This window comes from Pteropus medius, unplaced genomic scaffold (genome assembly GCF_902729225.1).
Source record: "Pteropus medius unplaced genomic scaffold, Ma_sr-lr_union100, whole genome shotgun sequence".
Classification (NCBI taxonomy): domain Eukaryota; kingdom Metazoa; phylum Chordata; class Mammalia; order Chiroptera; family Pteropodidae; genus Pteropus; species Pteropus medius.
Genome location: NW_024349800.1, coordinates 34,949,331 through 34,971,819, shown reverse-complemented (window position 1 = coordinate 34,971,819; position 22,489 = coordinate 34,949,331). Strand labels below are relative to the sequence as shown.

Genomic DNA, 22,489 nt, shown 5'->3' with positions numbered 1-22,489 from the left:
CAGATTTAATGAATTAGCTTTTTTAAATTAACCTAGTTCTGATTTTAAAAAGCAATTTAAAAAAATTTTTAAAAAGTAATTAAATGAAAACACTTCACACAATTGCTCAGTTGCTATTAAATGATAAACAGCAGAGAAAGTACTTCACTTACTGTTTTATAAATACTACCTAAACTGACAACTCAGATTTGTGATAAACAGGTAACTCAGAATTTATAAGCAATCTAATTTTGCTCTGATTAATTGTAACCAACTCACACCTCAACTTTACAATCTTTAGCATTTTGGGCAGCAAGTAATATATCTTAAGATAATAAGAAATAAATTTTCCCTTACCACAAAATTGGATCATTAGCAAGTTCACTGAAGCGTTTACACACACAAGCTGCTCTACAAAGATCCTGTTCCAGCAAGTAAGAGAAGATTTTTAGAACCACTTCATCTGGCAGTTTCTCCTGAAGATACTGTTCAGCAGGTGCTGCTATAAAGAGATTAACAAATAAAATATAAACAGTCTATTTATTGTGTTAGCCATGACTTCCTCGTTATTTAAAGAACATAATTTTCTTTTTAACAAATAGCTTTTATTTTGTGAAAACAATCATTTTATAAGCATTTTGCTTTTATAGATGACACACATTTATCTTCTTTTAAGTATTCTTTCTTTTAGCTATTATGTACCATTTCAGAAACAGGTGAAAATAAATATATAAAAAGTATTTTTATATAACGATTACAGCCAAAGTGGGCGACGTCAGAGTTGCCATCTTTATCCTATAATAAACACTTTCTCAATCCCAAATGTAAAGCTAAACTACATTTAATTTAATTGTTTGGTATCAAACAAAATTTTTAAAAAATATGACCCCATCTGTTAGTTTTCCCATAGGAAATACCTGACAGATCTTGTGATTTTCCAGATACTCTTGCACGTTTTGCACGATGACCAAAGTTTTCCGTAGTTGAAGTTGAGGCACCCTTCAAAAACAAAATGAAAATTAATTAAGCAATCACTACTTCTAAAAAATGATTACATTCTCTTTTTTGTTTCCTAACAATTATTTAATTACAAAAAGAAGAATAGTTATGCTTAATTTACCTCCATACTGCTTTTTGTAGGACACGCTGTTCTTTTCGGCAAAAGAGTTTTTCTACGAAGTTGGTATGGACTATTTTGTGCACCAGGACCTGATTCTTCTGCAACCATATCTGCAGGTACATCATCATCTGTTATAAATAAAAAGCAATATGAAAAATGACACACATTTAAAAAAAAACTCTATGGACACAATAAACTTGATAAAGTTTTTTTTTTTGAGGAGGAGGAATATAACTTTTATGTAAAATTGGATAACCATCTGAAAGAAATGTTGAATTTCTACTTCATTTCTTACTTCAAAATAAATTCCAAAATAGACTATATATTTAAATATAAAAAAAGAAAATCACTAGAAGAAAATAGAAAAAATTATTTCTTATAATGTTAAGCTGGAGCAGCTCTTTCAAAGTATGACACAAAACTTAGAGGGCATTTCAAAAAAGGTGAGGACAATGTTCACATGATGAGGGGAAGGGAAAGGGGAGAGAGTACTATATGGTTACAGCTCAAGAGGGGTGATAAGGACAGCCTGGCAAGTGGTATCAGTCAAAAAGCAGGGTGAAGAGGATGTCCATGAAGAGGGACAGCTTGGTATACGGTTATCAGATACCAAGTAGAATGAAAAGAGTGTCTACACAGAGCATGGTCTGGCATAGGGTGTGGAAGCTGAAGAGCAGAAAGAAGGAAGTCTGCCTATGTGTGTGTTGGGGATGACCTGGAATGAAAAGTCAAGACAGACCAGGGAGAGAAGGGCATCACACAAGAGGAGGGATGGTAGGACAAGAAGACTGGTTACATGCAACAGAGGGACTGATCAAATAATTAAACAGGATAATGGAAGCCAGGTTTCTGTCAGAGAGGAGTTAAAATATAAACAGAGAAAACCACAATAAATCCTATGGTGTTTGACTAGAATTGAAGGTATCAACATGAACTCATGGTTTTTAATAGATAAATATAGACACAAATATAGATGTAAATGTTTGGAGGCATGTGTGTACACGTATATATTCCCTAGCTCTGTCCACTGAGAAAGCCTGGAAACAGTGACACTTCAAGAGCGATGAGCATAACTATCATTTGGATATTCTGAATAACATTTTTCTATAAAAGGAATAAGGGCTCCTTGGAGAAATGGCCAATTCTAGGTTGAGAAAAATACAAGATGAGCCTGGACTACCTTGTGGCAGAAACAAGAAAGTGTTGAAAGAATGATGAAGATATGTCAAAAGGACACAGAAGTCAGCCTGAATGGTCATCCACTAGCAAAATTATGTTGGAGCATCAAAATTCTTAATGATACTAAAGGGATTATAATTCACTGAATGAAGAGCAACCCATAATTTCATACTGCTACAAACAAATACACTGAAAGTTTGATAGAGAATAGGATGTTTAAAGTACCTCGCCCCCAAAATACTTATTAATTAGAAAGGGAAAAACAGTAACTCTATAGTAGAGATGCCAATCAGACATGGCCTTAATCAAGTGATCAAAGTGAATATCAATAATAGGACAAATTGAAACTGTGTGCCACCTGATAAAGTATAAGATCACAGCATCAATTCTATGATATTCCTGACAAAGATGCATAACCTAAATCTAATTACGAGGAAACATCAGACGAAATGAATTTGTCCTAAGTTGTTCTAAATCATATTCAAAATTTTCAAAGTCATGAAAGTCAAAGAAAATCTGAGAAACCATTCCAGACTAAAGGATATTGAAGAGATATGGCAACTGAATGCAACATGTGGTTCTGAAATGGATCCTTTTGCTAAAAGGCTGCTATTAAAACAAACAGTGAAACTTGAATGGAGGTTTGAAGATTAGAAGATACTAATGGGTCAATGTTAACTTTCTGATTTTAATAGCTGTAGTATGGTTATTTAGAAGAATATGCTTATTTGTAGGAAATACACACTAAAGTATTAGGAGGTGACAGAACAATAGGCTGGCAACTCACTCGTGAAGGGTTCAAGGAATAAATACTTCTTTATACTGTACTTCTAACTCTTCTCTAAGTAGTTGGATCATTTAAAAAATAACATACATTTGAGTAATATATATAAAATTTTAAAATTCTGCTTGAAAAATGAGCACTACATAGTCAAAAGCAGCAACACAATTAGGAAAAAATATTTGCAAAACATGTCACAAAAGGATAATTATATCTTTATTATATCAGAGTCCTTACAAATCAATAGGGAAAAGACAGATAATTCAATTGAAATTTAGGCCAAGGCAAGGACATATAAACAGACAATTCAGAATAAAGGAAATGGAAATGAAATGCTAATAGAAACTACAATGAGATACTTTCTAATGCAGCATATTATCAGAGATCAAAAAGTGTGGTCACATACTAGTTTTATCGAAGCATAATCTGAGAGAAAAAAACAGTTCTTAATTGCTCTAAGAAGAGCAACCTGGCAATAGCTATTACTACTTAGCGATTCCATTTCTAGGAATTGATTCTGCAGCTATCTTTAAATGTGGGCAAAGTAGTATGTACCACAATGTTTATTGCATTCTGTTTGTAATAATAACAGGTAACCATTAAAATGTTCTCAATAGGGTTTCTTAAATAAACTATGGTATTGCTATATAATTAACTATTACGTGGTCATTACAAAATACAAAGTAGTCCTAGATAAGACTGATAATGAACTATTTCTAATATATAGTAAGTTTAAAAATCAAAAGATACAGAAGAATATGTTTCATATGTATGTGTGTGGTTTAACACTATATAAACATATTCTTACATATGTATAATATATATTTGTTAAATATAAATTCCGTGATGGCACGGAGCCAACTTAAAGAGGCTCCCACAGGCCAAAGATAGGACAATTTGAGCATCAGTAAGAATTACTGAAATGAACTAAAATAAATATATTTAAATATGTGAGTTTAGAATGATACTTTAAAAAAATGGTTACTTTGCAAGATCCTAATGAAAACCGACTCATCATTTTGAAAACTGGTAAATAATGGGAAATAATCAATTATTCTTCCTCTCTTTTATAAACTGAATCATCAGAGTAACCAAGTATTAGACTGTTTCTACAGAAACAGTCTAGCAATAAATGAAGAAAAAGAAAATTAGAAATAATAAGAATTCGCAATCTCTAAAAAGTTAATGGATTTAACCACTGAGCATCAACAGTTCCTGATATCACAAAAAGAACCACCACCAGACATTACACATCTCCTGATGAAAGGACACACCGCCGCCATCTACAAAATTTTGACAAAAACATCAAATCTTAATCGTTCGAACCTGTAAGAAACTCTACAAGGTCAAACTTCAGCAAATAAATTGCACAGGAAATCAGTGGGAGAAAAAAAAAAAGCAAAACTAAAGCATCCTATTTAAGAATGTATATTTTGGTATTAAAATTATAAAGAAGCCAGAAAATGATTACCATATAAATGTCTTTTGCAGAAAAGAAAGAGGTTATGTTTGAAATGGGGCACAGAAAAGGATTCTGCAGTGACTGGCAAAGTTCTATGTCTTGACCTGTTAGTATTACAATATCAACCTTAATAATAACTCAATACTTTAATAATAATTCAACAAGCTATATATTTCTTATGTGAGTTTCTCTACCTGGCTATATTTTACAATAACAGAGGTGTTTTTAAAAGGTGGGAGTTTGTAATTGTAAAATTAAAAAAACAGAAGTTTTTCCAACAGCAGACCTTGGGCAAATTAACAGTTTAAAAGCCTAAATTTTCTCAACTATTAAAGATGGTAACAGTATCTTATAATTCACAGGAGTGCTAAAAGGATTTAAATAGAATTACACAAACACTCAGCAGTATGCCTGGCTCACATTAAATGTTCAATAAATGTTTCAGTTATTATTTCATTTAAATATATTATTCTATTAATATCACTTTCAAACAAACTTTGAAAATCAAGTTTTCTATGTACTGCACTGTAGTAAGAAAATAAAACCGGTATGATATGTTTGGGTATTTGTGAAGTCATCGCTTTGTAGTTTAGTATGTGGTTAATTTCTATAAATGTTTCATGTGCTTGAGAAGGACATCTACTTTCTGTTTTTCAGAATAAAGTTTAAACATATCTAAAATAGCGAGTCTGTTAATCTTGTATTCAAATATTCTAGGCCTTTACTTTTGTTGGGGGTGGTGGTAATGGTGGTCTCATTTGTCCATTGGCTTCTGAAGGAAATGTGCTAAAACCTCTCATTATACCTGCAGTCCATTTATTTTTAGTATGTAAATTTTCACTTTATAAACTCTGAGATGTTATTTGGATATATGGGTTCAAGATTATTTCTTCCTGATGAATTACTTCTTTCTTCATTATCCAATGGCTCTCTTTATGCTCAATAATGCTTTTGTCTGAAAAATCTATTTTTGGCTAATATTTTACTAACAGTTTTTTTTGTTTGTTTTATATTGACTAGTACTTTTTCAAACTGTATTTTCAACTTCTACTTTTGAGTCATTACATTTTAAATTTAGTTCTTCTCAACGATTTATTGCTAGATTTTCTTTCCTTTTCAGCCAAAGTAGGAATATCTGTCTAATCAGCTAAAGCCAATTTCCATGATTATATTTTTAATTTCTAAAAGTTGCTTTGGTTTTAGTCTTATTGTTTCTTTTTAATACTGGCCTGTTACTTCATTACACATTTCATTTTTTAAATTCTTTTAATCACTTCACAAACTTATTTTATATTTATTCTTTTAGACTGCTCTATCATTGGACACTTTAAAAAAATCTGTGCACAATTATGGAAGTTGTTTCAGGTTCTAGGCCACATGCCTGGGTCTTAGTTCTAGCTCTATTTTGAAAAGGCCCAAGGCCACATCTCCTATTCCCATATGTGCACTAAAATTCCACCCCAGATCTATCAGGACATATATCCAGGACCATAAGGCCCCTGTGCTATTTTATCTAGCGACACCAGCTTCCACTTACTGCTTTGATTTCTCTCATCTCTGGCACCTTGGAATTCCTTCTTTTCTTTCTTTCCTCAAAGTTTAGCTATGCATTTACAGTTTTGCTCTTGTTTTATCATATTTCTGTTTATAGCATATATGCATGCTGGGGTGACATAGCTAGCAGCTTGATTTATCATGCTGCTAGTAGTCAGATTCCACAACATCCAAAAGTACATTCTCAAACTTTTCATCCTATATAACCCTCTCTCTCACCCCACTACCACTCCTATTTAAAATCTATACATATTATCATTACAGAGACCCCTTCCTTCTCTTCATCAACAGCAAATATTAAAAAATGAAAAGTAAGGAATTCAGAGGTAAAATAGAAAAGAGAAGGTGTTGGTTAATACAGCTGCAACCTGAAGTTCACATCAAATAAATATGTGAAGCTACCTGATTTGAATCATGTAATGGCATAGTAACCTTAACGTCCCATTAATAAACACTGTCCTGTTCTGACCCATTCAAAGCTCAGTTCTGAAAGAACTGTATTAAATTCTTACTTGTGCAGAGATAAAGAACCTATGCTAAATTTTTATTCAGTTCTCATAATAAATTACCACTGACTGTTCAGAAAGTAGGGTACAATGCCAGAAGGTATTTATTTACAAAGGGGCCATTCTGAAAAGATCACTTGGCCACTACTGTAATAAGCAAAGAAGTTAAAAAAAAAAACTCTAGTCATTAGTGTTCTCATCTGTAAGTACTGTATATACACCATATATCTTTACCATATCATAGCTGCTTTATGTTGTTATTTAATTTTTTGGCATATCTCATATTTTCTTAACAAAATTATAAGCTCTGAGCACAGGCTCCTCTTTTATATTTTTCCTTAGTGTTTAATAATATTGGTTCTCATTTATGTAGATCCTTTAATTTTACTCAATTCACGTAATTTTTCCCAGAAACCATCACCAGTATTATGTTATAATGACTTACATACTACTTTATAGAAAATAAAAAGACAGGAATAGCTTCACTTCTTCTACCTCTAACTCTATGATATCATTTACATGACCATTCATTATTTTTTGTTCCCTCCTGAAATTATGGAGAAGTATTCCCAAGATAGATTTGGCGCATATGAAGCAAACAAAAAATATTTGTTAAATAAGTAAGTGAAACAACAAATAAGGTGAATGATCCATAGTAACTGATCTGGCTCTAATCCAAGAACCAAGAAATCATGAAGGATTAGTTATGGTTTGTTCTAACAGCAAAGTCTAATATAAGTCCTCAAAATAATATTTTGTTAAAAATTTTTAACTTTATAGCTTTCATTTTTACATATAATATTAGAATGCTAATATTTAGATGTCAAGCTGTAATTTAAGACTAATAAAAATAACAATGCCAAAATATTAAAGTTTCAACCATTACTTATGGAAAATTTGATTTTCAGTTAGAAAAAATGTTTTCAATCAAATATGTTCAATGGAAACAGAATGTGATCCATATTTTATAATTTTAATTTTTTAGTAGCTAAATTTTAATATAATTTAATCTACTATATCTAAAATTTATTTTAACATGTAATTAATATAACATTATGAGATATTTTACTTTTTTTCCTACTAAATCTTTGAACTCACTTTGTATTTTTAACATAGCATGCCTCAAATTCAGACAAGCCATATTTCAAGTGCTCAATAGCCACATGTGGCTAATGGGTACCCTAAATGGACAGTGTACACACATACACTCCTTGATTAAATTTTTATAGGTTCTCTTAAAGGATAAAAAGTTAGTATCATGCAATTTAAAGGGATGCTATACACACCTATACATAATATCTAAATTTATAATATTTAGATTTTACTACAAATCCTATATAAATATACTAGAGTCTTTACTATTAATAGGAACCACAGGGATAAGTAAAGGCTTCTGGAGAATAAGCAAGATTCCTTAACTAAACAATAACTTTTGAAATCTTTGACATTAAACATCATTGAAAATTTACATTAGGATTCATTTCCACGAAAGAAAAGAATTAAGTCTATATATTCTGAAGCTAGCAGAATACCTTAATTTTTATATACCTTTATAACTATCTTAAAGATTTACAAAAGACTGTATACACTATTGACTGGCTGGGGTTTAAAGTCTATATACACTGTGGAGTATAAACTAACCTAAAGTTAGAGGCTAGTTTATGGAATTTAATTTACAGAAGTTTTTTCCTCCCACAAATATTATACATAATCTACATTACTTACCCATAGCCAAAGATCAGACTGGAAGGCAAATCTGTGCTAGTAACTGTGTTTAGAAACGGCTCCCCGTCTCACAGTGTAAAGAACCATACTTGACAACTGTTTCTAACACAGTTGGGAACTACCACAGCTTTTTTCCAACTACCAAAAAATCTACAAATAAACTGGAATCAAGACAAAATTTATTTTAAATGTTTTTTAAACATGCTTTTTAATTTAAACATTTTACTAAAAGCTTTACTATTTTACTTTAAAATTTTACTTAAATATTTTAAGGTAGGGAGTCCAGAAGTAAAGTCACTGACCATTGAATAATCTTCAGAAGCTAAATAAATCTCTGATAGTATAAAGAACTACTCAAAACTCAAACAGCCTTCATTTCAACAGAAAAAATTTAGACAAATTCATTCTAAATTGCCTTAAAGTATGTTCAACAAATATTTGCTCAATGAGTGAAGAATAAATAAATGAATGAACCATGCAGTGTATGAGGTACTGGTGAAACAGCAACCAAACAGAATATTGTACTTGCCCTCCACAGCTTAGGAGAGACATAGACAGTCAATAATAATACAGTATGTCTCATGTTGTAACAGAGATAAGCAGAAGGTACTATGGGAACACATAAGAACATCTAATCCAATCTTAAATGATGTTGGGGTATTAGTTAATTTAAGGTTTCTTGAACAAAGTCCAAGCTGAAAAGGTCTGAAAGTGCTCACCTCCAGCATAGGTCTCAAGCAGCTGCAAGTTGCTCCATATGGCTGAATCATGTAGCAAGAGCCAGATCATGAAGGGTGCTAAACACTAAAGAATTTAGATTTTATCTTGAAGGCCAAGGATAGCCACTGAAGAATCTTAAACAGAACACTGAAATGTTCTGATTTGTGTTTTAGAAAGACTAATTGAATAGTGTAAAAACAATTGGAAATGAATGGCATGGGTGGTGGGAGACAAGTAAAGAGGCTATGGCAGTCATATAACAGAGATGAACATGGCTTAAATGATAGCAATAAAAAAGAACTGGGTAGATTTAAGATAGACACGATAGATTTAAGATACAGTCACAAGGTAAATTCATTAAACTTGGTGACTGAATGTATATGGGTAGGGGTAGACAAGAGATGGAGCCAGGAAATAATATTAATTTGGGCAATCCAATGGATAGTGGTGCCACATACTAAGGCAGGGACCTTTCTGGGTGACACAGGGGTGGGGAGGGAAAAAAAGATGATTCCAGGTTTGGATTTTGAGTTTTGAGGCACCTGTGGGATACTGAAGAAAAGATTCTCAGCAAAACTAAATATATGGGTCTCAAGTTCTGCTGAGTGATTTGGGTTAAAGATAAAAAGTTAGAGAATTCTGTCACTCTAAAAATATACCATATTGGGAGAGAAGAGTCAGAAAGTGTAGATTTACTACTATTATTTATATAAGGTACAATAATGATGTTTCATGGTAGATGTGCCATCCAACTATTGAGAAACAGCCATATAATGTAAAATGAATTATCTACTGATGTCAAAATGTAACGATGTCAATATGTATATAAAAACATCTGTAAGTCCCAGAATTGACAAGAATTCATAACTCTAGCTTCATGAGAAATAGAAAATCAATTGACAACTACTAATTCAAGGATTAACATCCTTTGAGAATAGTTTAGCTTTGTTTTCATTCTTTCCTGCTACATGTCACATTCTATTCTAAGACATTTTCTCCCATTGCTTTCAGGGAAGGAAAAAGTATAGAATAACCTCACCCCAACACGGAATATTTTCAAATTCTTTCTTCTATTCTCATATTTTTACCTCCAATTTTGCATTTTCAAAATGCAAAAATGAAAAAATTCACAAAATAATACAATCATGTTCTTTATCAAACGAATTATTTTTAAAGTTAGTAACTTTCATGAATTTTAAGTAGTTTTAAGTTCAACTGAACAACAATGTAATTCAAAAATAGCATTATATCCAAAATAGATGCCGATATGACCAGAGAATGAAGTGCATTGTTAATTCAAGACCAGAATAACCATGGCCCCAAATCAACAATTAAGACAAACCTAATTCTAGGCTAACCTGCTAACCTAAGTTTCATATGAGTCATTAATTAAAAGCTGTTAATTTAGATTTATTTGCTAGTCACTATGAATATAAAGATCCACCATTATGAGACTCAATCTAGTAGGGAAGCTAGACATGTAAACAAATAATTGAAGCGATGCAATAAGCACCGCACTAAAGATACACAAGATGTTAGGAAAGTATAAAATAGAACACATAAATCACCATATGCACATGGCTTAAAAGAAAACAATTTAGCCTGTCCCCAATTTTATTTTTACATGAAATTTTTAGAAATCCTTTTTATTAGTTCAGTTTTAAGGTGAAGGAATAGCCAAGACTAGGAAAGTATGAAGATCAAAATGAGAAAAAGCTGTTATATTCTTACAAGCATTAAATATTTAACTTTTGTTGTAAATTCATACAAAAAACTAATTTTTGAAGGAAGGAAAATGGACAGGATGAGGGAAGGGAAGGCAGTGGGAGGGAGAGGGAGGCTGAGCACCATCAGTTCTCTTTCTTTGACAGTTCTATAGTTAGACTATAATTTCTGGGACTGCATGATTTCTAATAACATTTTACAGATCAAGAGAGCACCTGACAGAAAGGATATTATTAGCCAGTTTTACTGATGGGGCAACCTGAGGCCCATTAAGGTTCAATGAAATGCTGAAGGTTAGAAAGCTAGATGGTAGCAAAATAAGCTTTAGGTCAATGGACTCCAAGTACAATGTTTTTTATTTACTTTTAACAAAAAGTAACTTGGGTGTCTCCAAAAAGTTTATTATATAATCAACACGAATGATAACGATAATAACAATAGTAATTGGAATAATAGTAGTAGTAATATACTACTACTAGCTGTAGTAGTAAACCTAGCACTGAAAACTTAAATGTGCAGGCACTACTGTTTCAAACGTTTTATAGATGTATTAACTCTATTTTATAAGATGAGGAAACTAGGCACAGAGGGTAAGCATCTTGCCCAAGGTCACACAGTATTAAGTAGCAAAGAGAGTCTAGCTCTGGAGCGCCACACTCTTAACCACTGTTCTAACTAAATACAAATTAGTCATTGTTAAATATTACTGGATATACTTATTATAGAAGCATATTAGTATATAAAAGAATATCATAAAATGGAACATACACAGCTTTTGAAAATGTTTAAAGAATTTTTAAAAAGTCGAATCATGACTTATTTTATTCAGTGTTAATGAGTTAACTAATATTTTATACAAAAACACCACAACATATACATCGGATCCTCTGTATTTTCATAAATACATAAAGAGTATCTCCTCAGATTCTTTTGTATTTTAAATATCAACAATATTCAGAGATTAAAGATAAAAAAGAAAGCAAAGCAGAGGAAGCTACTGCCTAGTAAAGCATGTCAGAGCAGTGGTCCCCAACCTTTTTGGCACCAGGGACCGGTGTTCCTATGAGAATCTAATGCCTGATGATCCTAGGTAGATTAGAGCTGATGCGGTGATGCTAGTGCTGGGGAGGGGCTGCAAATACAGATGAAGCTTGGTTATTTGCCTGTCATTCACCTCTGCTGTGTGGCCTGGTACTTAATAGGCCAAGGACCAGTATCGGTCTGCCACCTGGGAGTTAGGGACCCGTGTTAGAGGTTATGACAAAAAAAGGAGCGATAAATTCCCTCAAAACCCTGGAGAAGCTTTTAACTCTGAAAATCTAAGTATAATAAAGGACAACAGTAATATGAAGATCTGAAAACAATGCTATTCGTTGAAAATCAATAAAAAGAAGTCAAGTCTCCTCATCAAACCACCAAATAAGAGTGAAGGTAGAATGAAGAAATTTCCAGACATGGAGAAGTTTACAAAGTTATCTCCTACATAATCTTTCTTAGGAAGTTACCCAAGGACATATTTCAATAAAACTAGAAAATAAACGCAGACTTGAGATGCAGTAATTAATGAAATTGTCACAGAAAAACAACAAAGAGAAGAAATTCCAAGATAAAAGGTATGAAGCTTGCCCAAAGAAACTAGTATAGATTGGACCAAGATTTCAGGGGGCTAAAGGAATATAATTTCCTGAGGGAAAAAAAAGGAAACTGATAGATTAGATAATAGAGAACTTAGAAAAATTTGAGAACATGATAAAGGCAATAGGTGAAATGTAAAAAAGAATCCATCAGAACAGTTAGGAATGATCTCTTTTGAGTGACCTAGGAATATTAGGTAGTGGCGAAAGAAATCTAATCTAGCACATACTTGGTTCTACGGAGAAAGTATTTCTACATTCATAAAAAGATAAACACTTGTTATTTTTTCAACTTCTAGAATCAACCTACATACAAATCACTAGAAAATACTTCAAATGTTATTAAACACTACAAATGTTATTAACCTTGATAATGAAAATGCAGAACTGAAACAGCTTAGTGGTAAAAAGCAAGAACCATGAGTATCCTCATCTTACAAAGGAGGGAGTCTGTAGATATTATCCACAGCTGAGAAAATATAAAATCAAGCTTTAAGTATGTGATTTAAAGTTATATTGGGATGAGGTGGGTGAAGGGAATATTATAAGTAAACCATCACAATAGAAATTGAGACAATGTTTAAATCTGACAGAGAAAAAGTAGGATAAGCTTTGGGTAGCCAAAATAAACATCATGCTATTTATTCACAAAAATTCATCTACTTAAAGTTCAACCACTCAACATTCATTTATCTTTACTCTGCACACAATTCTTTTAATTAGGGCATCAGATTTCCAAGTCTTCATACCTAATTGTACATGCGGATTTGTTATCTTAAGCTTATAAAATCAGTATATAAATTGCCCCAAGAACATGCCATTTGTTTGGTGAGAAAAGACGTACATGGCAATGAAAGAGCAATATAGTATATATCTGTCTGTCTGTCAATTGCTATACTAAAGTACCAGATGATGTGATACAATTAGAGACTATGAATAGAAAATGCTACCTCCATAGTGTAAATTTCTTATATAAAAGAAACTATAAAAAATGAATAAAAATAAAAGTAAATGTAGTTCAGAATCACAGAGGAAGAGTTCACAGAATGGACAGAAGTGGGGCTTGAAGATATGAGCAGACTAAAGATGAAAAACAAGGTGTTCAGAAAGGACAAGGGACATAAAAACACAGGAAATGGTAAGTAAGGAATCCAATGAACCAGTCTTACTCAGTAGCTTTCACAGGAAGACACAGAAAGCTAGAGAAGGAAGTCTTCTGGAACTCAGAGGCATTGAATGAATATACAAAAAGCAGCAGAGGTAGGATACAGAAATAATTTTTAGATAAGTCACAATTTCTTATCACCAAAATTACAAGGAGACAGCCTTCGAAGCTGGAAATACAGGAAATATAAGACAGCTTTAGCAGATATTTTTAAAAATCTCCATTATTTCTAGGCTTTATATGGGTAAAGAGAAAATACATATATATTTGCATCTACCTACAAGTTTTACCGAAGTAAATGAAGTATCATATTAAAGAACAGCAGATGGCGCCAAAATACTTTTTTGCCTTGGGTCACATAAATAATTAACTAAAACCAAAAGGAAAAACTCTTCATATTAGAACTGGAGTATAAACACACAATAATAATACTAATAATAACACACACACACACACACACACAAATTATCCAGGTTTTCATGTGCTATGCCCACAGATTGATGTCAATAACAATGTTATACAGCATGAATACTTACTGAAAAATACAAGGTTGCATCAAATGCAAAAAACTGAACAAATTGGAAATACTTTAGGTTTTACTAAAAATTTATACTTCCTTCAAAAGTTACTAGTCTATTACTATCTACAAAATTAAAGGGATTCATATCAATGTTTACATAATAAACAATCGATGGCAATAACAAAATTGATTAACAATATGGGTAATTTAAAGTTACCCTTCTCAGAAATGTATTTCTCTTCTTGATTCTAAGATGTGGAAGGGGGAACATTACCACAATAAAATACACCCACTGATCATCCGGAATTCAAAATATTAAAATTAAAAATAAATAACAAATTGGGGGTTTGGGGAACAACTTGTATCAACATCAATGGTTCACTTTTATGTCTGGGTTAGTTCAAGATTAAACTAATTTGCACTGACTGGGTGAAAGAGGGAGAACAACTTGGCAAGACTTAAAATGTGATTTATATAGAGAAAAATAGTACATTTTCATAAATTCATAAACAAATGAGACCTCAAGAAAGATTCTGGGTAGAATTCCTTATGTACAAATAGCGAGAGTTTTACTTTGCCTTTCTTATCTGTAGCCCTCAAAGTGTTTTCACAGCTACTTTTTCAGGATAGCTGAGAATTTTATACCCTTAAGTACCAAACATAATTTTAATTATTCTAACTGAAAACGTTTATAAAGTAAATTATCTTACTTAGCCTTTAATATTATTAAGGATATTATTAAAGAATATCCTTAAATAATGTAACACTTTCTTATTATAAGATAACCATTAGGATCATGAAATCAATCTACAGTTTTGTAATATGATGAGGCTCTGAGGATTAATTTATCAGTACAAAGCTATTTTCTAGAATAAGTTGCCCAAAACTGCTGGGTTTCTTGTGTTAATCTTGGAATTTATAGATTTTTTTCCTCTCTTCTTGCTGTCGTGTTGTTCACTGTCACTTCTAGCTGTCCATGAGACTAACTACAGACTCTTCTTTTCTCTGATAAACCAAAAAAATAGCATGCCAGATATATTTGTTTTAAAAGTAAGGGTAAATAGGCAAAAAATAGGAGCTCAGGAGACTTTTCCAAGAATTAAGCACATGGGTTTTAGAACTATGTCATGCTTCTCAGAATTCTTTATTGCTTCTGTTTCTTAGTGTTAAGATAAATGAGACTACTAAACAGCTTTATTCCAAATAGTTACTTTTTTTTTTTTTTTTTGATTTCATTATGCTCTGAGTGGTTAACTCATTTGCCAGACAGCATACAACTAAAAGATCTCCAACAGCAGCTGCTGCATTAGAAATCGGCTCTATTTCACGTGATTGGTTAATAAATCTAAATGACAATTATGAATATGTTTCCAATCCTTATGCTTAAACATTTTACCCTGAAACATTTTAACCTTTACCAAGGTTAACCAAAAACTTCATCTTCTTCAATAGAAATCAAGAAGACAAGTTAAACCAAACTCTCCTTTGTTCTACTGGAAAAGGGAGGGGGCACTGGTTTTTTTCCTTCCATATTATTTTTTGAACTGGGAAGTGTAGCAGTGCTAAAACTTAGCTATGCACTGAATCACCTGCAGACTTTGTAAAAACACATATATCTCCACTTTACTTCCTATGAAGTGGACATTGTGATTGACTACATAATATCCATTCCACCACATGTGAACAGTCTATTTACCGTAATTCCATACCCCTTAAGGATGAAGAGGCCTAAGCCAATTTGGCACAGTAAGATACAAGAAGTGGCTTGCTTTTTGGTTTCTGGGTAAGAGAGGGAGGTCCTTCTGATTTTTTTCTCCTAGTAGAAACAAACAAGGATAAATGTTGCATTATTTACGGAAGGCAACCATCCTAGGACTTTGAGGAGAATTGAGACAAAACATCTTGTCACATGAGATAAATTTTCCTATTGTTCAAGCAAATTTGAGTAAGACTGAAGCACTCAACACCCAAAAGCATCTTGAATTTTGAAAAAGCTACACTGTTCACGATATACAACCAGGATTGAAAGCCATTGAACTAGAGAATAATCTAAAGCAGAGTGATGTGAAAAACAAAGAAAAGAGTAAGAACCAAAACCTAATCTACAGGACAAAACTTTTAATCATAAAAATGTAAGCACAGATTCTTTCTTTGGCTCCTCTTTCAACAGCGATTAACACTGTATCAGGCATACCAATGCTGTTTAACAACTATAACAAATTTAAAACTATTAGTTCAAAGACTTATATTAGCTTCAAATACAATGTTTTCACCCTGCCTTCAAACCTGTTTTAGTACAGAAAATAAAACGAGAACGCTGTTGTTAATATAAAATTGTCTCAAGTTTAAAATGCTGTACCATCTGCTGGTACCACAGGAAAGCTAACAGGCTAATTATCAAATGATAATTCTATCATATATATTTTAAATGATAATTCTATCATATACTTTTTATCATTAGTTGATTTTATAGAAAGTATTCTGCTTTAAAGCTAATAGAACACAGAATTAAATGAAAATATACTTTAATGTCCATAAGTGTTCTTAAATAGCCATTTACATTGCTCTGAAATAATCCAGTTACAGAAAACGTAAGAGAAACCTATAATCAAATAATAAGGGTATTAATTTAATAAACTGTTCAAAACTAAGGGTCTATAGTCTATGGCCATGCTACCCTGAACAAACCTGATCCCATCTGATCTTGGAAGCTAAGCAGGGTTGGGCTTGGTTAGTACTTGGATGGGAGACCACCTAGGAAGACCAGGTGCTGTAGGTGTAAAAAATAAGAAAAAATAAGGGATTGTAAGCTGACAAGGTCCTTGCAACCTGTGAGGTCAACCAAGGGTTGCCTTGCCTGAAAAAAAACAAAACAAAACAAAAAAAACCAACAACTACTAAGGGTCTATAAACAGCTCGTAATTCATGAATTACTTAAGTTACAATGTTATTTCAAAGTTTCACACATTTTTTCATTTTGCCTAGTATTTTGGGGTTGTGCACAAAAATTTTCAAAAGTACTGGCTGACTTTTGAAAAGGTGAATTTACGGTTTTGTTTTACCATTTTTACTATATTTGCTACAAATTTTACATTTATTTAAATTAAAAGTTGGTATTTCGTCATGTTTACAAAGGCATATGATGGTGCTGATCTTCAGTTTTTAGGAGTCTATTACCTTAACTAAGGTAAACAAAATCCTTCCTAAATAAATGTTCCTATTTGAATATTAAATATTAAAAAAACCATTTATTAAGTACTGATACTATTTCATGAGAAGCCATATAAAAGTAGTGAAAAAAGATAGAAACTACCTTTGAATAACTCATAATTAAAGACTTAAATAATAAGTATGTGCCTAGATTTAATAAATTATTTGTTATATATAAGCAACAGGGTCTTCTATCAAGATAAAGAAAAGTCCTTAGAGGTTAGGTAAATCACTAGCTCATATTCACTAGGCAAATGACATGCATATCGATTGGGTATTCTGACCCACAAACAGTAGAAGAGAAAAATAAGAGGCGAAGCCTTGAAATTTAATTCTACTTTTTAGATCCCCAAATGAATCCACATGTATTATTAATCATACTCTATTTGCTATATGAGACAGAAACACTCTTTTCTCATTTATTTTACCAACAATATTTAAAAATAAAATATTAACCTAACACTTTCAGACTTTTATATGTACAAACAACTGGGCATTCTTTATTTTAACCTATTTACAGAGTAAAATTTTCTTAACCTAGAAATAAACACAAGAATTAATACAGTTTACTAGTATGTATTTATGAACCACAGTGTGTGATATGAGTTCAGGAAATATCTATGAATACATAATTTGAAACAAAAATGGATTACATCGCTGTTACAGAAACTGCTATTACTCCAAATCTAATCACCTCTTCTGTTGACAGACTCGATTTTTTTTTTTTTTGAAGTCAAAAGAAAAGTTTATTAGAAAAGGGGTAACACTCCACAGAGTGTAATCTCACTGCGGAGGCTGAGAGTGAGAGGGACCAAGAAAGATGTGGAGGGACCAAGAGAGATGTGAAAAGGGAGTGAGTGGGAGATGAGTGTTTTGGAAATTCAGTTTATATGGCATCCCAGACAGACCAGGGATTTTTAGGGGAGCAGATGATCATCTTGAACACGGGTCTCCAACCCCTGGGGCCATGGATGGGTACTGAGTCTGTGATCTGTTAGGAACTGGGCCACATGGCAGGAGGTGAACGACAGGCAAGCAAGCAAAGCTTCACCTGTATTTGCAGCCACTCCCCAGCACTAGCATCAGCGCCTCAGCTACACCTCAGATCATCAGGTATTAGATTCTCATAGGAGCACCAGTCCTTGGTGCCAAAAAGGTTAGTATACAGCCCATATTTCTCAGCCTCCCTTACTGTTGAGTTGGCCATCTGACTAGGTTTTGGCCAATGGGCTATAAGCAGAAGTGTCCTCTATGACTTCTGGGGTATGTTCTGAAGGAAAGGAAGGGGGCCGTTCTTCATCTTTTCTGCTATGTAGAATGTTTAACAGGAGCTGATATTTTGAACCATAAAATAAAAGTCATGTGTTTGAGGGTAGTGGAGTAATAAAACAGAACAGGCCTCAATGTCATGGTAAAGCCTTCAAATCAACCTCTGTTCTGTATAATTGTTATCCTCTGGAACTCAGACTTATGGAGCAGCCACTCTCTGAAACACTGCTAGTGGCAGAAGAAAAAGAGAGCTCTGGAAGGTCCCATAATGGCAATTAATTAAATGATTGGCCTGGAAGTGACACACTCATTTCCATTCACAATTATTTGGCCAGAACTGTTCACAGGGCCAATGACAGAGAGGTCAGGAAGTAAGTACCAGATGTAGGAGAACCAAAAATATTTAGTAAGCAGTATAAATGAGTACCCCAAGTGTCCAGCCTACTGACCAGAAATATGTTAAATAAATGCTTTTTAGTGATAAAGATTAAGAAATTATTAATTCTAATAGGTCTATCGTCACTTAAAAACAGGACTTTACAAACTTCACTGAATTCACTGACATTCTTCTTATAGAAACTATCAGACTTCAGGGGAATCCATATCAAATGCTTTGATAAGTCAATAAACAGCTGATATACATGTCTATATATCTCTATCTATACAAATAAACATACATACACAAACATTCCCTTAAGACACAGTACAGACAAGGAAAGAGATATGGCAATGGCTAGCCCAAATTCAGGTTTAAAAAAAAAAATAAAATAAATTTATCCTAATTAGTGTTAGCTTCTCTTGACACAATTAGAAACAACAAAAATTTTAAAAAGGCTCTACATATGGGCTGAATAAGTTAGCAAGGGTCACATACGTAAATGTTCACAAAGGTCATAGCTAAAGAAAGTGAGAGAAGTTAAAAAATTAAGAAATGGTGGGGGATGCAGAGAACTGGAGAGTTTATGGCTCAAGAAATCCTTACACAGTGCTAAACCCTGGCCAACTGCTGCCATGTTAGAAATTCAAGCCAGTGATATCAGATGATCTGAAATGTTAAAGGAAACTGAAAATCAAGATTATGTAAAATCTCACATTTAAAATGATGGAAACCAACAATTTATTTTTTAGGAACCCTGTAAACGAATAAATCATTCTATTGACAAGATCGGTCTGCTGGCCACAAATTTGAAACCTTTGGGCTAGGCAAAGTCCAAGATCTTTTGTGCACACACCTTTTAGGAAGCTGCCTAATTGTTGACTGTTGTTTCAGAGGCATCTTAGAAAAATAAACCCTTATTTTAAGGGAGGGGGGAATATTGAAGTAAACTATGAGTTTGACAGAACAGACTTAAAATACTTTATATAATTCTGCTTTTAAAGTTATTTAAAATACATTAATATAAAAAGTACTATAAGAAACATTTTAGCAGGAGCTCATAGTTAAAGTAGTATTTTAGAAGTCAAAGCATGAGATAGTTTAGTTCTTTTGCAGGGATTAAACAAAAGGAATTTATATCCAAGATCTCCCAAAATCCATTTAAAGAATCACATTCTTCTGAAATATGCGCTGTTCTTCAAATACAATGCTACACTATGAAACCCTATTAGACATGCCTTAGGGTTTTTTTGGGAAGAGTACATACAATTTTTTTGGTAAAGCTATAGGTATTCTACAGATCACCCTAATGACGACTGATAGGAATGCATTTGAGAGATTGCTTATCTGGGATTAAAAATAGGTCTGGGATTTTATCTGGGATTAAAATTACTTTACAAAATTAATTTACATGACTTTTGCTTCATTTAGCACTGTGTTCAAATTAAACAAAAGTCATTACAACTTTAGAACTATGCTAAAGATATTGTGCTACTATATGTAATTAATGAGTTAGTGAAACAGCTTATTTTTTCCTTTAATCCTTCTATGCTGGGTTTAATTTGCTAATGCTTTAAGATTTTTGCATCCCTGTTTATAAGATTAAGCTATATCTTCTCTTGTACTATCACTGGTTGCTTTGGGTATCAAATATTTTTGTATTATTTCACTAATATATATAGTATAAATACTCCAAAAATACTTGAATGATTAATCTTGTAAAATAGGCAACTTTTTTCTCTGCTCTGTAACTATAAAATTTAGGGATCTGGCATACTTCCGGTGAGGGAGTTAGTATGAGGAAATTTATTTTTTATTTACTTTCTATGTAGCATTTACTGGTGATTAATTTATTGGTGTTATCTAATTCTAAGGTTAATTTGGCAAATTACATTTTTCTAAAAAACTTCATATCATCTAAGATTCAAATTTATTGGCATAAAGCATTCATGGAATTATCTTAGGATTCTTAAACTTTTTATTCTATCTGTGGTTATATTCCTTTCTGCCTTAATACTGATTATATGTACCTTTTGTCCTTAATCACTCATTAGAAGTTTATCTTTTGGTGTATATGCTGATCAAATTATTTCTTTTATTTCATTAATTTCTATTTTATATTTATTTTTGTTGCTTTTGTCTTTAGTTTTATTCTTGTTTTTCTAGCTCCAAGAGTTGAAGACTGAATCACTCTCTATTCGATATTTTAAAAATCAGTATTTTAAAGGTATCACCTGTTCACATTAGTTGTAACGTACAAGTTCTGACATGTAGTGTTTCTGTATTAAAGGTTCTAAATATTTTGTAATTTCTAATGTGATTTTCTTATCTCATAAGTTATCTACAGTTTTCATATGTAATTTTAAAAACTCATTGTTGCTGATTTCTCATTTAACTGAATTTAGGTACAAGAATATACTCTAAATGGCAGTGATTCCATAAAATCTAACGAAATTTCTACTGTGACCTAACACAAATTTAACTTCTTGAATTTTGTATGCTTGAAATTAATGTATATACTCTTCTTGTGTGTGTGTGTGTGTATATATAGGGTTCTATATCTTTTAAGTCAAGCCTATGAATTGTATTGTTAAATTTTCTATATTCTTACTAAGTTTGTGAGGTATGACTATGACTGTGGACTTGTCCATTTTCTGTACTTTTTGGCTTTGTATTTTTCATCAGACATTTCAAAGGTGTTGTATTTTATTCTACCTCACATATTCACAGTGTGCCTAAGAAATGAATTCTAAGGTAAAAATAACTTTTCCTCATAAATATGAAAACACTGCTTAAGTGTCTTTCAGATTTGTTTTTGAGAAGTTCAATGATATGTTGACTCCAGATCATTGGCATGACATTTTTCTTCTCTCTCTAGAACTTTTTGGGTTTTTCTCTTTATCCTTGGATGTCCTGAAATTTCACTGTGATATCGCACAATATAAGTCTTTTCTCATTCACTGTCATGAATGCTCAGTGGGCCTTTACGATTTGCAAATTCATGTCTTTTATTTTTGGGGAATTTTTCAAAATATTAGTTTGAATTATTTCCTCTCAATTTTTTCTGAAACTCCTTGCATTTGAGAGTTGGACCTCCCAGACTGACAGTTCTCTACTTTTCTTACCCATATTCCGTATTTTTGGTCTTCTGATTCTAGTTTCTGGGAAACTTCAACTTTATCTAACAATTCTATTTGTATAAATTCTTGTTTTATTTATTTTCAACTTTCATTCTCCTTAAACAAAGGCAAATATCATAAAACATTTAACACAAATCTTTGTCACAAAACAAGCATTAGGTTTGTATACATGGTGTGATGAGGACTCTTGATTGCCTTTCCTTTTCACCTGATATCACACTGGTAAATTACACTGATTAGACCTAAGTGAGCAAGCAGTAGCAACTACTTTAGGCTTATTCGTAAGATATGTATGTGCCAGGAACAAATCTGACGAAAATTCAGGGGCGTTTAATTTCAGTAAAATTACTATGGGTCTAGTGGTACAGGGAATTGAGATATCCCTTCTAAAGTGAAAGATTAGTTTTTGCATCTGGCCCCTCCT

The 22,489-nt window shown here is 32.4% G+C and overlaps 1 protein-coding gene and 1 pseudogene across 2 annotated transcripts in view; one reads left to right on the top strand and one right to left on the bottom strand.

Moving 5' to 3' along the window:
• The window catches only part of FBXO11 (F-box protein 11), a 75,508-nt gene that overhangs the window by 20,978 nt on the left and 32,041 nt on the right, over positions 1–22,489 (bottom strand). Inside the window, exons 2-4 of one of the 2 annotated variants that reach the window (XM_039887219.1) lie at positions 1,100–1,227; positions 897–978; positions 337–481 (exon numbers count right to left, since the gene is read on the bottom strand). In XM_039887219.1, the coding sequence (XP_039743153.1) occupies positions 337–481; positions 897–978; positions 1,100–1,227 (355 nt within the window). The remainder of the gene's footprint in view (positions 1–336; positions 482–896; positions 979–1,099; positions 1,228–22,489) is intronic. The other variant, XM_039887220.1, reaches the window with a different exon arrangement.
• On the top strand, positions 16,731–16,849 carry LOC120622158 (uncharacterized; annotated as a pseudogene).